Source organism: Hemiscyllium ocellatum, chromosome 44 (assembly GCF_020745735.1).
Source record: "Hemiscyllium ocellatum isolate sHemOce1 chromosome 44, sHemOce1.pat.X.cur, whole genome shotgun sequence".
Lineage (NCBI taxonomy): Eukaryota > Metazoa > Chordata > Chondrichthyes > Orectolobiformes > Hemiscylliidae > Hemiscyllium > Hemiscyllium ocellatum.
The window spans coordinates 1,488,702-1,505,609 of record NC_083444.1 but is presented as its reverse complement, the minus strand read 5'-3'; the positions used below and the strand labels follow the sequence as shown (position 1 = coordinate 1,505,609).

Below are 16,908 nucleotides of genomic sequence, written 5' to 3'. Positions count from 1 at the left end.
TTCACCATGCTACCATTTCTGAATAACCCCCAACTTTCTCCTGTGAAAGTTGGCCTGGTGTGCTGGTTCATGCGGGTTGAGAGGAGATGTGGTGCTTGGGTTTCAGTGTGCCATTGGAACACCACTGGGGATCTGCAAGGACTCACAGTGGCAGGGTGTACATCTAAAATCACTAGCAGTGTAAACACTCTGCTGGTCAGCTCGCAGCCATGGAGAGGGAGGAAGAGCAACTGGCCTGAATTGTCGCAAAATGATGAGGGAGTTCTTCAGAAATGGCAATGATTCCCAAATCTCCAGGATTTCCTATGCCTGGTAAAACTGGGGGAGAAGTCATGATGCAGAAGCCAGTATTGGTAACCTGGCCACCTTGATAGGCGAAATGTGAATGGCCCAGTCCTCTGGCATTTTCAGAGATTGTGGCCAGCCTTTAGTTTTTGAGTGAATTTGAGTGCCCTGGCCCTGATTTGTGGCCCCTCATTGCAGCACCACTCCACCCTGCCATGCTTTGGTAATTCCACGCCCATTGACCATTGACCTATTGCAGACAGAGAGAACTGTTACACTTATGGGCGGCATGGTGGCACAGTGGTTAGTGCTGCTGTCTCACAGCGCCTGAGACCCGGATTCAATTCCCACCTCAGGCGACTGACTGTGTGGAGTTTGCACGTTCTCCCCGTGTCTGCGTGGGTTTCCTCCGGGTGCTCCGGTTTCCTCCCACAGTCCAAAGATGTGCGGGTCAGGTGAATTGGCCATGCTAAATTGCCATGGTAAATGTAGGTGTATGGGTGGGTTGCACTTCGGCGGGTCAGTGTGGACTTGTTGGGCCGAAGGGCCTGTTTCCACACTGTAAGTAATCTAATCTTCAGGAGGCCCTTCAGCCCATCATTTCTGTGCCAGTTCACCAAATAAGGATCTCACCTAGAGCAAAGCCCCTGCTTTTCCCACATAACCTTACACATTATTCTTTGTCAAATAAACATCTAACACCCTTTAGAATATCTCTTTAGTACTTTGTCATCACACTCACAGGCAGTGCATTCCAGCAGTGAATCACTTACTGTGTGAAAAAGTTATTCATCGTGCCAATTTGTATTCTTGTAATAATAACTTTAAAATGTGTGTCATCTTATTCTTGATCCTTTTAGTGTGGTTATGTTTTCTTTCTGTTTACACTGCCTAGTCTCTCCTGATTTTCAATATTTCAATCAGATTTCATCTCAGCCTTTTCTTTTCCAAGGAGAACAATCACAGCTTCTCCAATTCATCTTCATAATGGCAATTCCTGGTCCCTAGAACCATCCCATAAACGTTTCCTGCACACTCCCTCTAATGCCTTCACATTCTTCCTAAACTGCGGCACCCTCAACTGGACACATTTCTCAAACTGAGCTCAAATTAGTACCTTACAGAAGTACAAATAAGCAAAGTGAGGTATTTTACTGACTCCCATTTTCCACATTAGTGTTGGTAACCCCTCATCGCAACTGGGACATGCTGTAGGTGTAAGCACAGCGGCGTTCTGAGGGTGAGCACTTTGTAAGAACAAAAGGCAAGATCGGTGATATGGCGTGATTAAGTGAGAGGGTGATGCTGAAAAGCAAAAAGGGAGTGATAACGGGGCAAGTCAAGAAGGAAAATGTAACCTATAGCAGCTCAAATGCTAAATGAGAATCATTACTAGCAACATCTGGTGATTAAAAAATACTGGGAGCGGGAGTTACGATATAAAGACAGCAGGGGTTCTCACTGGTTTATTTACCAAGGCAAGGAAGATGAATAAAATTAGGGAATGCTTTGTGAAACATCCCCCTCCCAATCGTTGCAAAGGTTTCAGGGCTGAGCTGAGCTCAGTTACCTTGAGGGAGGGGGAAGACATTTTGTAAATGTGGGAAGCTCCCCGTGTTTTATTCACTGCGGTAGTAATGGTAAATACGCCGATGAAGCTGGGCCAAGTTGGAATCTGCTTCACCCAGGCAATTACAAAGTGCCAGAGCAGTAGCTCAGCTGGAATTGGTTGTGTCATATCTGTTCGTATGCTCCAATGATTAAGCATCATTTTTTGAGTTGTACAAATTTCTGAAGCTGGGGTTCCTTCAAATGTTACTGTTCAGATGTTAAAGTGTGGCTGATGAACAATTTTGTTTAAAATTCTTCTATTGTGAGAAAAGAGGTGCTGTAAATGGCCTAACATCACCCAAATAATTGAAAGGCTAACGTTCGAACACATTAAGCTTTTGTATGCTCATTGAAGTGCCAAATTTCAGGGCACTGTTAGAAGTATGGTGTTAATTAATTACAGAAGTTAAAGGGCCAGATTGTGTAAATAAATTATGTAAATAAAGTACATGAAGGAATATGCATGATATGGAAATAGGTTGTGTAAATTTGAAATGGTGGTTTATTTGAACAGACTATGCAGTGAGTATGATTATCGTGGTTGTACACTCTTTAGCTTAAACAAGATTTGGTTTGCATTACTTTGTGCAAATTAGCATCTCGCCATAATGGTTGGAAATACATGTTCAATGCAATGAATTGAATTGCAGTGACCGGGCCCACTTTACCTTGCGTGACCTTATTGTTTTCACTCTGAATACAGCTAGCAATGAATCTATTCTTCCCGTCTGTCACACGGTCTCTTTTCAGCTGAGTAATGAAATAATTCGTCTGTGCTCTGGAGAGATCTCATTGGACAGGATATTTGATGGCCACATCAACTTGAGCAAGGTCACTCTCCAAGACTGCATTGAGTGTTGTCAAAACTGGAAAGCCCACTTTGCACGTGCTGCCTTCATACATACCAGGTAAGGCCCGATCAGATCCTCTGCTCTGCTCTGCTCTGCTGTTATCTCTGTGTTTTAACAGTTTGCTTTTCTCAGATTGTTAGGTGGCTGTCCAAAGTCGTGTTTAATTGGCCTGTTGGCTGAGGAAAGGGCAGGCAGTGATGATCCTCTAGATTTCTATCCAGTCTCGGCTGCTGCAGTGTGTATGTGATGAGAAGGTGATAAGAAATAGGAACAGGAGTGGGCCGTTTGCTTCCTCATGCCTGCTTGTTCCTCAGTAGGATCATGGCTGACGTCACTGTGGCCTTAGCATCACTTTACTGCCTGTCTCCCAGAACCTCTCACTCTCCTGATGGTCACAAATCTGTGTTTATCTGTTTGGATGCCTTTGTGTGAGAGTGCGTCTGTTTGCTCATGTTTCTGTTTGTGCATGTGTGAGTACGAGTGAATTCCTGTGCCTAACCACGCCTGTGCCCATGCCTGTGCTGTGGGTTATCAGCCTCATGTATGATGTCATTCATGGTTCAGTCATGAATGCAGTGGACTCGATGGGCCAAATGGTCTGCTCCCACATTGTAGGGATTCTATGAAATTAACCTTTTAAGGCAAAAACAACACTCGGGACAGGAAATTTTAACATTTTTATTTAAAATAAGGAGATATACTGAATAGCTTCAAGAAAAATGTTCATAGTTCCATTTACTTCACCCCGTGAATGGTAAATACCTTCAACCCCTTTGCTTCCAAAATGTTGCCTTCGGGGTTTTTAGTTCATGGCTACATACAACTTTTAAATTACCATCACCTCAGCCCTAAAGACTGTCAGAAATAGGACATTAGTTCAGCCACTTTTGGAATATTATGTGCAGTTCTGGAGTCCCTCCTATTGGAAGGATGTTGTGAAACTTGAAAGCATTCAGAAAAGACTTGCAAGGATGTTGCCAAGATTGGAGGGCTGGAGCTACAAGTAGAAGCCGAATAGAATAGGTTCCCTACAGTGTGGAAACAGGCAGTTCGGCCCAACAAGTCCACACCAACCCTCCGAAGAGTAACCCTCTCACTAATGCACCAAACACTATGGGACAACTTAGCATAGCCAATTCACCTGGCCTGCACATCTTTGGGCTGTGGGAGGAGACCAGAGGACCCGGAGGAAAGCCATGCAGACAGAGGGAGAATGTGCAAATTCCACACAGACAGTCACCAGAGGAATCAAAACCGGATCCCTGGCGCAGTGCTAACCACTGAGCCACTGCGCTGGAGCTGTTTTTCTTAGTGCATCGGAGACTGAAGGGTGACCTTATAAAATCATGAGGGGAATGGATCGAGTAAATAGAGTGGTCAAATAGATGCACAGCACAGAAACACACCCTTGGGTCTAACATGTCCATGCTGACCAGATATCCTAACCTAATTCAGTCCCATTTGTCAGTAGGAACAGGAGATTCGACGTTTTGGGCATAAGCCCTTCTTCAGGAAGAAATGTCTAATCTCCTGCTCCTTGGATGCTGCCTGACCTGCTGCGCTTTTCCAGCAACACATTTTCAGCTCTGATCTCCAGCATCTGCAAACCTCACTTTCTTCCCATTTGTCAGTACTTGGACAATATCCCTCCAAACCCTACCTATTCATATACCCATCCAGATGCCTCTTAAATGCTGTAATTGTACCAGCCTCCACCACATCCTCTGGCAGCTTATTCCATACACGTACCACACCCTGCATGAAAACATTGCCCCTTAGGTCTCTTTTTTATATCTTTCCCCTCTCACACTAAACCTATGCCCTCTAGTTCTGGACTCCCTCACCCCAGGGAAAAGACCTTGTCTATTTATCCTATCCATGCCCCTCATGATTTTATAAGCCTCTATAAGGTCACCCCTCAGCCTCCGACACTCCAGGGAAAACAGCCCCAGCCTGTTCAGCCTCTTCCTATAGTTCAAATCCTCCAACCCTGGCAACATCCTTATAAATCTTTTCTGAATCCTTTCAAGTTTCACAACATCCTTCCAATAGGAAGTGACCAGAATTGCAGGCAATATTCCAAAAGTGGCCTAACCAGTGTACTGTATAACCTATACTCAATGCTCTGACCAATAAAGGGAAGCATACCAAATGCTTTCTTCACTATCCTATCTACCTGCGACTCCACTTTCAAGGAGCTATGAACCTGCACTCCAAGGTCTCTGTTCAGCAACACTTCCTAGGACCTTACCATTAAGTGTATAAGTCCTGCTAAGATTTGCTTTCCCAAAATGCAGCACCTCGCATTTATTTAAATCAAACTCCATCTGCCACTTCTCAGCCCATTGGCCCATCTGATCAAGATCCCATTGTAATCTGAGGTAACCTTCTTTGCTGCCCATTACAACTCCAATTTTGGTGTCATCTGCAAACTTACTAACGATACCTGCTATGTTCACATCCAAATCATTTCTATAAATGATGAAAAGTAGTGGATCCAGCACCGATCCTTGTGGCATTCCACTGGTCACAGGCCTCCAGTCTGAAAAACAATCCTCCACCACCACCCTCTGTCTTCTACCTTTGAGCCAGTTCTGTATCCAAATGGTGAGTTCTCCCTATATTCCAAGAGATGTAACCTTGCTAACCAGTCTCCCATGGGGAATCTTGTTGAATGCCTTACTGAAGTCCATGTAGATCATGTCCACCGCTCTGCCCTCATCAATCCTCTTTGTTATTTCTTCAAAAACTCAATCAAGTTTGTGAGACATGATTTCCCACACACAAAGCCATGTTGACTATCCCTAATCAGTCCTTGCCTTTCCAAATACATGTACATCCTGTCCCTCAGGATTCCCTCCAACAACTTGCCCACCATCGAGGTCAGGCTCCCTGGTCTATAGTTCCCTGGCTTGTCCTTACCACCCTTCTTAAATAGTGGTACCACGTTAGCCAACCTCCAGTCTTCCAGCACCTCACCTGTGACTCTCGATGATACAAATATCTCAGCAAGAGGCCCAGCAATCACTTCCCTAGCTTCCCACAGAGTTCTCGGGTACACCTGATCAGGTCCTGTCAATTTAACCACTTCTATGCATTTCAAGATGTCCAGCACCTCCACCTCTGTTAAATGAGCATTTTTCAAGATGTCACCATTTCCCTACATTCTATATCTTCCATGTCCTTCTCCACACTAAACACTGATGCAAAATACTCGTTTAGTATCTCCCCCATCTCCTGTTACTCCACACAAAGTCCAACTTGCTGATCTTTGAGGGGCCCTATTCTCTCCCTAGCTATCCTTTTCTCTTTAATATATGTATAAAAACCCTTTGAATTCTCCTTAACTCTGTTTGCCAAAAATATCTCATGTCCCTGTTTTGCCCTCCTGATTTCCCTCTGAAGTATACTCCTACTTCCTTTATACTCTTCTAAGGATTCTCTTGATCTATCCTGTCTACACCTGACATATGCTTCTATTTTTTAACCAAACCCTCAATTTCTCTAGTCATCCAGCATTCCCTATACCTACCAGCCTTTCCTTTCACCCGAACAAGAATATACTGTCACTGGACTCTCACCTCATTTTTGAAGGCTTCCCATTTTTCCAGCTGTCCCTTTACCTGTGAACATCTGCCTCCAATTAGCTTTTGAGAGTTTTTGCCTAATACCATCAATATTTACCTTCCTCCAATTTGAAGCTTCAACTTTTAGATCTGATCTATCCTTTTCCATCACTATTTTAAAACTAATAGAATTATGGTCGCAGGCCCCAAAGTGCTCCCCCACTGACACCTCAGTCACCTGCCCTGCCTTATTTCCCAAGAGTAGGTCAAGTTTTGCACTTTCTCCAATAGGTACATCCACATACTGAATCAGAAAATTTTCTTGTACACACTTAACAAATTCCTCTCCATCTAAACCCTTAGCACTATGGCAGTCCCAGTCGATGGTTGGAAAGTTAAAATCCCCTACCATAACCACCCTATTATTCTTACAGATAACTGAAATCTCCTTACAAATTTCAATTCAGGTGCAATCCGTCCTTCTTGTACAGGTGACTTCTACCCTAGAAGAGATTCCAACGATCCAAAAATGTGAACCCTGCTCCCCTACACCAGCTCCTCAGCCATGCATTCATCTGCTCTGTCCTTCTATTCCTACCCTCACAAGCTTGTAGCACCAGAAGTAATCTAGATATTACTACCCTCGAGGACCTTCTTTTTAAATTCTAGCCTCACTTTCTATCGCCTCCCTTCAGAATATCATCCTTTTCCCTTCCTATGTTGTTAGCTCCAATGTGTACAATGACCTCCTGCTGATACCTCGCCCCTTTGAGAACATTCTGCACCCTCCCTGAGATATCCTTGATCCTGGCACCAAGGAGGCAACCCACCATTCTGATTTTTCACTGATGGCTGCAGAAATGTCTGTCTGTGCCTCTGACTAGAGAGTCCCTTACTATAGTTGATCGCTTGGGACCTGATGTACCTGTCATTACATTAGAACCTGTCTTGGTATCAGAAACCTAGCTGTTCATGCTACATTCCCTGAGAGTCCATCACCCCCTACATTTTCCAAAACAGCATCCTTGTTTGAGATGGGGATAGCCACAGAAGACTCCTGCACTAGCTGCCTATCCCTCCTACCTTTCCTGGAGGTAACCCATCTACCTGACTGGGTCTACAGCTTTTCTCCCTTCCTATAACTGCCATCCATCACACCTCCTAGCTCTTGTAAATTCCTCTGGCATTTTCGGGATGGATTGGGGAAAGACAGGGCCTGGGATACTGAGGCCAAGAGGAAGGCTAACTCTGAGTCTAAACACTGCTTGTTCCTTCTGGTTGCAGATTTTCAAATGTTCCTTGGATCTTGGACAATACAAGTGTCTTTGCCCAAGTGGATGCTTTTATACAGAGATGCAGGGACCTGCTTGAGGTATGTTCCTGAAGAAGGGCTTATGCCCAAAACGTCGATTCTCCTGCTCCTTGGATGCTGCCTGACCTGCTGCGCTTCTCCAGCAACACATTTTTCAGTATGGTTGCAAAAGCAAGTGAATCTTCATCTGTAAGCATATTGCATTAACATAAACCAAAGCCAAATGGTGCAGATGGGAGAACTCTGAAATAAAGCTCCAAGTGCTGGGACACTGTCAGGAGGTCAGACAGGAAGGAAGTGTGAATGTTCCAGATTGGAGACCATCTTGTCAGTGCTGGAAGAAGTTACGGTCTCGGAGCAAGGGCAGGCCAGGATTAGGAAACACATCCCCCTTTATTCTTTTTTCCTGAGTGAGCAGTGCACTATCGGAGGGTCAGCGCTGAGGGCACAGTGCACTGTCAGAGGGTCAGCGCTGAGGGAGCAGTGCACTGTCGGAGGGTCAGCGCTGAGGGCGCAGTGCACTGTCGGAGGGTCAGCGCTGAGGGCGCAGTGCACTGTTGGAGGGTCAGCGCTGAGGGAGCAGTGCACTGTCAGAGGGTCAGCGCTGAGGGAGCAGTGCACTGTTGGAGGGTCAGCGCTGAGGGAGTAGTGCACTGTCGGAGGGTCAGCACTGAAGGCGCAATGCACTGTCGTAGGGTCAGCGCTGAGGGAGCAGTGCACTGTCGGAGGGCCAGCGCTGAGGGCACAGTGCACTGTCGGAGGGTCAGCGCTGAGGGCGCAGTGCACTGTTGGAGGGTCAGCGCTGAGGGAGCAGTGCACTGTCGGATGGTCAGCGCTGAGGGCACAGTGCACTGTCAGAGGGTCAGCGCTGAGAGCGCAGTGCACTGTCGGAGGGTCAGTGCTGAGGGCACAGTGCACTGTCAGAGGGTCAGCGCTGAGGGAGCAGTGCACTGTCGGAGGGTCAGCACTGAGGGAGTAGTGCACTGTCGGAGGGTCAGCGCTGAGGGAGCAGTGCACTGTTGGAGGGCCAGCGCTGAGGGAGCAGTGCACTGTTGGAGGGCCAGCGCTGAGGGAGCAGTGCACTGTCGGAGGGTCAGCGCTGAGGGAGCAGTGCACTGTCGGAGGGTCAGCGCTGAGGGAGCAGTGCACTGTCGGAGGGTCAGCGCTGAGGGATAGGAGGACCGTGTGGGTGTATCTATGTTTTGTGCAAACATTTTGAAGAAGAACTTACAAACATGAATTGTGTGAAGGAGAAGGCCAATGGGCCTTCCAGGAGATAGTGAGATCTGCAGATGCTGGTGATGAGAGAGTGTGTTGCTGGAAAAGCCCAGCTGGTCTGGCAGTATCCGAGGAGCAGGAATATCGATGTTTCAGGCCGGAGCACTTCAATGGGCCATCCAGTCATTAATGTAAAGTAATGCCTGATCTGATTACTCCAACTTGCCATCTCCTGAGTTGGGAGTTATCTGCAATGTTCTAACCAATATTTTGTCCTGAGTTAGCAGCAGTGGGAAACAGATAGTCTGGTGACATTCCTGAATACTGTTTCTGTTCAAATGTTAAAACTCGCACAGCACCAGGTTATAGTCCAACAGGTTTAATTGGAAACACACTCGCTTTCGGAGCGACGCTCCTGCAACCATCTGATAAAGGAACAGCGCTCCAAAAGCTAGTGCTTCCACTTCAACCTGTTGGACTGGCGTTGTGGGATGTTTAACTTTGTCTACCCCAGTCCAACAACGGCACCTCCAAATCTGTTCCAATGGGTTACCTTCCAGCATTACAACGATGATCAGACTTCAGAGTAGGTTTCCATTGGCTGTGAACCACTGTGAGACAGATTGGAGCGAAAGGTGCTGCAAAAAGCAAGTATCCTCCTGTTTTTTATTATTGCAGTTCGGAGGTTAGTAGCTATGCATTCCAGTGACCAATGACAGTTTAATGGTTGGTTTGTGGAAACCTGCTGGTAATGAATCATTTCTGCTGTAATCGTGTGAAATGCTGCTGTTCCTTCCTTCCTTCAATTTGCCCAGGTGTGTGACTGCCAGGAGTTCTTTGCCCGATGGGAAGATGGTGAGCAGATACCCCTGCCCTGTTTTGGGGGACATCGCGGTCCTGAAATAACACGAAGTCTCCTCGAGATTGAAGCCACCTTCGACAAGATCCTCCAGATGCTAAAACTCATGAAGAACGAAATCCTGGATGTGAAGAATACTTTCTGGCACGATGAGTACAGCAGGTCAGTCTTATTGACCCTGACGAGATTGCTTCAGGAACACATTACCCAGTGACAAACTAATTACATCGCAAAGGGGCTCCGTTGAGACTGCTGAGTTATTTTGATGGCTGTGGCAGTTCTTGTGTTTCCAGGTTCTTTCTAGCCTTTTCCCCCATAGGTGTCAGCTCAGGCTCAGTGGACAGCACTCTCTCACCGCTGTGTGTTCTGGAGTTCTGAGCATGTTATCTAGGCTGGCATTTCCAATGCCTTTACTGAGGGAGTGCTGCACTGTCAGAGGGTCAGCACTAAAGGAGTAGGCACTGTCAGAGGGACAGTGCTGAGGGAGTGGGCACTGTCGGAGGGACAGTGCTGAGGGAGTGGGCACTGTCAGAGGGTCAGTGCTGAGGGAGTGCCGCACTGTCGAAGGGTCAGTGCTGAGGGAGTGGGCACTGTCGGAGGGACAGTGCTGAGGGAGTGGGCACTGTCGGAGGGTCAGTGCTGAGGGAGTGCCGCACTGTTGGAGGGTCAGTGCTGAGGGAGTGCTGCACTGTCGGAGGGTCAGTGCTGAGAGAGTGGGCACTGTCAGAGAGCCAGTGCTGAGGGAGTTCCGCACTGTTGGAGGGTCAGTGCTGAGGGAGTGCCGCATTGTCGGAGGGTCAGTGCTGAGGGAGTGCCGCACTGTCGGAGGGTCAGTGATGAGGGAATGCTGCACTGTCGGAGAGTCAGTGCTGACAGAGTGCTGCACTATCGTAGGGTCAGTGCTGAGGGAGTTGGCACTATCAGAGGGTCAGTGCTGAGGGAGTGCCACACTGTCGGAGGGTCAGTGCTGAGGGAATGCCGCACTGTCGGAGGGTCAGTGCTGAGGGAGTGGTCACTGTTGGAGGGTCAGTGCTGAGGGAGTGGGCACTGTCGGAGGGTCAGTGCTGAGGGAGTGGGCACTGTCAGAGGGTCAGTGCTGAGGGAGCGCCGCACTGTCGGAGGGTCAGTGCTGAGGGAGTGGGCACTGTCGGAGGGTCAGTGCTAAGGGAGTGGGCACTTTCGGAGGGTCAGTGCTGAGGGAGTGGGCACTGTCGGAGGGTCAGTGCTAAGGGAGTGGGCACTATCGGAGGGTCAGTGCTGAGGGAGTGGTCACTGTCGGAAGGTCAGTGCTGAGGGAGTGGGCACTGTCGGAGGGTCAGTGCTGAGGGAGTGGTCACTGTCGGAGGGTCAGTGCTGAGGGAGTGGTCACTGTCGGAGGGTCAGTGCTGAGGGAGTGGGCACTGTCAGAGGGTCAGTGCTGAGGGAGTGCTACATTTTTGAAAGCTTGGCAGTGGAGGAGTCATTCTCTGTTGTGGGTGTTTATTGGGAAGCCACCTTACCTTGGCTTTCCCAGGTGGATGTTAAAACCTGCACTTGTCACCATTTAGGGAAGAACAGGAGAGTGTCCCCTGGTTTCTTGGACAATATTTAGATCAGGACATAAGAAATATGAGCAGGAGGAGCTCTTCAACCCCTTAAACCTGCACACCATTCAACATGGTTATGGCTCTCCTGCCCAGATTTGTTCAACGTGATTTCCCTTTCACAAGGCCATATGGATTTAATTGTGTTAAGGTTTTCGAAATATCGTGCTATTGTTTCCTCAATAATGGATTCTCACACTTTCCCAGTGACAGATGTATTTGTAAAGTCCCTCCAATGTGGAAATTGGCCCTTCGGCCCAACAAGTCCACACCGCCCCTGCGGAGACCCACACAGACCCATTCCCCTACCCTATTGTCCTATATTCCCCCCTGACTAATGCACCTAACGTACACATCCTGAACACTTTGTGCAATTTCCCCTGACCTGTACATCTGTGGGTGTGAAGCCAGTTGGCCTCTTGTCTTCTGTTTGCTGTCTCCTCTCCTTCTTGAGCCGGCATATCACTTTAGCAGCTTTTAAATCTGCTGGAACACTCCTGGAGTCCAGTGAAGTCCAGAATATTTCAATCAATGACTGCACTGTCTCTGGAGCCACTGCTTCTAAAACCCTTTGATACAGGTCATCCGATCCTGGCGAATTGTCTGCCCTTGATGCCGTCAGTTTGGTCAAATCATTTATCCCTTGTAAAAAAGATCACTACAAGACCTTTCCTCCCATTAGCTCCTTGGTGATCTGTTATCTTTGTCATGTTAATAGTGCCCACTGTGAAGACTGATGCAAATTTCTTTGTCCATGATCTGCTATTCCCTTGTGTTTTTGTTTCCCTCAGTGCTGCTGCTGCCAGTTCCCATGAATTGGAACCTATTTCTCCCACAGCAATCATGAGCTTACCTCTCGAACCTTCGTCCCCCTGTGCACAACCGTCAAGCAGTAACCCGAAACTTATTACCACTGTACTCTGGCTTTTTAATTTAGCCCTGGTCACAATCCCTCAGCAGGCCCTGTTTTCTAGCCCTCCCTATGTTATTGGTACCTTTGTGATGTCCATAACCTTGGCATCAAGCAGGAACACACCCTTCAGGTCTCTTATTTATTCCTCAATCAATATTGCTTTTCAAAAGAGATTTATTATCTGGACACATAACCACGATGTCTTGTTTGGACTATCTTGATGTGCGCACATTAGCAGCTGGATTTCTTGCAACATAACACTGACTACACTTCCAAGCAATTGTTATTGTCTGTGGATAATAGATTTGCCCTTTCATGTATAGGATGTAGACATCATAGGCTAGATCAGCATTTAACACCCATCCCTAATTCCCCAACAGGACAGTTAAAAATCAACCACTTTGTGGGGGTCTGGGGTGGCACGTAAGTCAGGCCAGGTCCAGATGGCACTTTCTTTCTGTACGGAAGTGAGCTCGCTGGGTTTTATTGGGCAATTGACAATGGTTTCATGGACACTATAGACTCTTAATTCAAGATATTTTATTGGATTTGAGTTCCACTGTCTGGCAGGATTTAAATCCAGGTCTCTGGACAAATACTCTGACGATAATACCACTATGCCACCCCATAACGAGATGTTACCCTACTTAAAGAGGTCTTGAGGGTGTGAAAAGTGTTATAGAAGTGAAAGGTTTTTCTTTCTTTCATCAAAAATAATGCTTGATTATTAATTGTCCAAGTTCAATCTTGCTTATGCTTAAAGTAAGCTTTTCAGTGACACTCCGAACCTCAGCAAGACCAAGCACTGCCCAGCAACAACCCAGCCTCTTCACTGCCAGCAGTACTCTGTCGGGTTAATTTTATTACCCTGAGCTGTTTAGGGCAGAGAGAGACAGAGAGAGAGAGAGACAGACAGAGAGAGAGACAGAGAGAGAGAGAGACAGACAGAGAGACAGATAGAGTGAGAGAGAGAGAGAGAGAGAGAGAGACATAGAGACAGACAGATAGAGGGAGAGACAGACAGAGCGAGACAGAATGAGAAAGAGACAGACAGAGAGACAGACAGAGACAGATAGAGTGAGATAGAGACAGAGAGACAGAGAGAGAGAGAGAGAGAGAGACAGACAGAGAGAGGGAGACAGACAGAGAGAGGGAGATAGACAGATAGAGGGAGAGACAGAGAGAGCGAGACAGAGTGACACAGAGAGAGAGAGACAGACAGAGAGAGAGACAGACAAAGACTGAAAGAGAGACAGACAGAGACACGGACAGACAGATAGACAGAGAGAGACACACAGACAGACAGACAGAGAGAGAGAGAGACAGACAGAGCGAGAGAGAGACAGACAGAGAGACAGATAGAGTGAGAGAGAGAGACAGTGAAACAGAGACAGAGAGAGACACACAGAGAGAAAGAGAGACAGACAGAGGGAGAGAGAGAGAAAGAGAGAGGGGGAAGAGAGAGACAGAGAGAGAGAGGGAGATAGAGACAGACAGAGAGAAAGAAAGAGACAGACAGAAAGAGACAGAGAGAGAGAGAGAGAGAGACAGAGACAGAGAGAGATGGTGAGAGAGGGAGACCGAGTAAGAGACAGTGAGACAGAGAGAGAGAGAGAGACAGAGACAGAGAGAGAGAGAGAGACAGACAGAGAGAGACAGACAGAAAGAGAGGGAGAGAGACAGAGAGGGATACACAGAGAGACAGAGAGAGAGAGAGAAAAAGAGAGAGACTGAGAGACAGACAGAGAGAGACAGTGTGTGTGTGAGAGAGAGACAAAGAGAGAGAGGCAGAGAGAGAGACAGAGAGAGAGAGAGAGAGAGAGAGAGGGAGAGAGAGAGGGAGAGTGTTGAGCTTTCATTGCTCACGGTCTGTATGTTTATATTCAGGTTCCGTTCCGGTATTAAAGACCTGGAGGTGATGATGCAGAATCTCATCTCATCCTCGTTTGAAACCATGACGACAGTGCAGCATGGAGTGGAGTTTCTCGATGTATTCCAGCGGCTTGCTAACCGTGAGGTATGGGCGATGGTTGGGTGTGAGAAATCGCAGGTGAAAACCCTTCGGGGTTTCCCATCTGGATCAGGGTGAGGGCCATGCTAGGGGAGAACTGACTGAAATGACAGAGTGGATGCTGAGAGCGGGCTTGCTGTCAGCTGGGGAGTTTGCAGGCAGGAGCCAGACTCTTGGCTTCAGAGTTTTGCTCCAGCCCATGTGGAGATGAGGAACAGAAATGCTGCAGCATCTCTGGATGGATAGACAGAGCTAGTCTTTCACGTCCATGGACCCTTCATGAATCGATTCTGAATGGGGACTGGACTCAAATCACTAATTCTGACGATGTCACCAGGCATATGGCCAGGTCGATGGATTTCCCCAGGACTTGCTGGTTTTGTTTCCGGTCTCCGGCAGCTGCAGTTCATTGCTTTATATTATTGGAGAGAAGAAAGGTCTTCCACTGAAATGATAAATCATTCACCCACACCCCCACTGTTCACCCACACCCCCACCATTCACCCACACCCCCGCCATTCACCCACACCCCCGCCATTCACCCACACCCCCACCATTCACCCACACCCCTGCCATTCACCCCCATCCCCACCATTCACCCACACCCCCGCCATTCACCCACACCCCCGCCATTCACCCACATCCCCCACCATTCACCCACACCCCCGCCATTCACCCACACCCCCGCCATTCACCCACACCCCCACCATTCACCCACACCCCCGCCATTCACCCACACCCCCGCCATTCACCCACACCCCCACCATTCACCCACACCCCCGCCATTCACCCACACCCCCGCCATTCACCCACACCCCCACTGTTCACCCATCCCCCACCATTCACCCCCATCCCCGCCATTCACCCACATCCCCCGCCATTCACCCACACCCCCGCCATTCACCCACACCCCCACTGTTCACCCATCCCCCACCATTCACCCCCATCCCCGCCATTCACCCACATCCCCCGCCATTCACCCACACCCCCGCCGTTCACCCACACCCCTGCCATTCACCCACACCCCCGCCATTCACCCACACCCCCACCATTCACCCCCATCCCCGCCATTCACCCACATCCCCCACCATTCACCCACACCCCCACCATTCACCCACATCCCCCACCATTCACCCACATCCCCACCATTCACCCACATCCCCACCATTCACTCACACACCCACCATTCACCCGTACCAACACCATTCACACTGACCACCAACACTGTTGACTTGCTCCACCACTGAAGCCCAGTGGTAGCAGTGTACCGTGGCCTTGACATGTGTGCTCTAATCGTCAGGGAAGTGTGAATGCCAGATTCATCAGTTGCACCCAGAGGGTTGAGTAAAACATCTGATTCCAACGCAATGCCATCCATGCTCTCAGGACCAATCACACCAGCAAAGGAGGAGCCACCGAAATTCTGAATTGAGCCAGGAACACTACAGGCAATTACTGACTGATCTGGCCACCTAATCACGTTGGTCAAGACTTTTGAACCAGTCCTTTGGAGTGCCCTATGGACTCTCATCCCATGTACTTCTCATGTGGAGGATTTTTCCTTCCTTCCAAAGATACACAATGTCAACCCTCCTGGACGTCCTATTGGATCAGGCGATGGGACCCTGTGTGAGAACCTCTCTGGCTATGTCGAGGGTATCTTGAAACCATTATACGGGGATGCTTGCTTCTGTCGCGACACTCCAGATTTCTTACAGTCGAACCAGAAACATTCCTCATCACAATAGACGTCTCCACACTCTACACCAGCATCCCCCACAATGATGGCACCACGGCGACAGCCTCAGTACTCAACACCAACAACTGCCAATCTCCAAACACCATCCTACAACTCATCCGCTTAATCCTCGATCACAAAGTCTTCACCTTGGACAACCAGTCCTTCATCCAGACACATGGAACAGCCACGGGGACCAAATTTGCATCCTAATATACCAGCATGTTCATGCACAAGTTCAAACAAGACATCTTTGGTGTGCAGGACCTGCGACTGACACCATACACCAGGTACATTGACAACATTTTCTTCCTCTGGACACATGGTGGGTGGCACGGTGGCACAGTGGTTAACACTGCTGCCTCACAGCACCAGAGACCTGGTTCAATTCCCGACTCAGGCGACTGACTGTGTGGAGTTTGCACGTTCTCCCTGTGTCTGCGTGGGTTTCCTCCGGGTGCTCCGGTTTCCTCCCACAGTCCAAAAATGTGCAGGTTAGATGAATTGACCAGGCTAAATTGCCCGTAGTGTTAGATGAAGGGGTAAATGTAGGAGAATGGGTCTGGGTGGGTTGTTCTTCGGCGGGTCGGTGTGGACTTGTTGAGCTGCAGGGCCTGTTTCCACACTGTAAGTAATCTAATCTAATCTAATCTGTAAGTAATCTAATGGTGAGGAGTCACTGAAGCAACTGCACAGTAATATCAATGAGTTTCATCCCACCATCAGACTTACACTTTAGAATCAGCCTCCTTCTTGGACACATGCATCTCCATCAAGGATGGGCACCTCAGAACCTCACTCTACTGCAAGCCCACTGACAACTTCACGATGCTGCACTTCTCTAGCTTCCACCCTAAACATATCAAAACAGCCATCCCCTACGCATATACAGGATCTGTTCAGATGAGGAGGAATGTGACAGACACTTGAAGGTGCTGAAGGACTACCTCATAAGAACAGG

At 48.3% G+C, this 16,908-nt stretch overlaps 1 protein-coding gene across 1 annotated transcript in view; it reads left to right on the top strand.

The window, feature by feature from the left end:
* The window catches only part of dnah2 (dynein, axonemal, heavy chain 2), a 288,980-nt gene that overhangs the window by 39,874 nt on the left and 232,198 nt on the right, over window positions 1-16,908 (top strand). Inside the window, exons 8-9 of the mRNA XM_060854787.1 lie at window positions 9,659-9,864; window positions 14,086-14,215. Coding sequence (XP_060710770.1) covers window positions 9,659-9,864; window positions 14,086-14,215 — 336 coding nt within the window. The remainder of the gene's footprint in view (window positions 1-9,658; window positions 9,865-14,085; window positions 14,216-16,908) is intronic.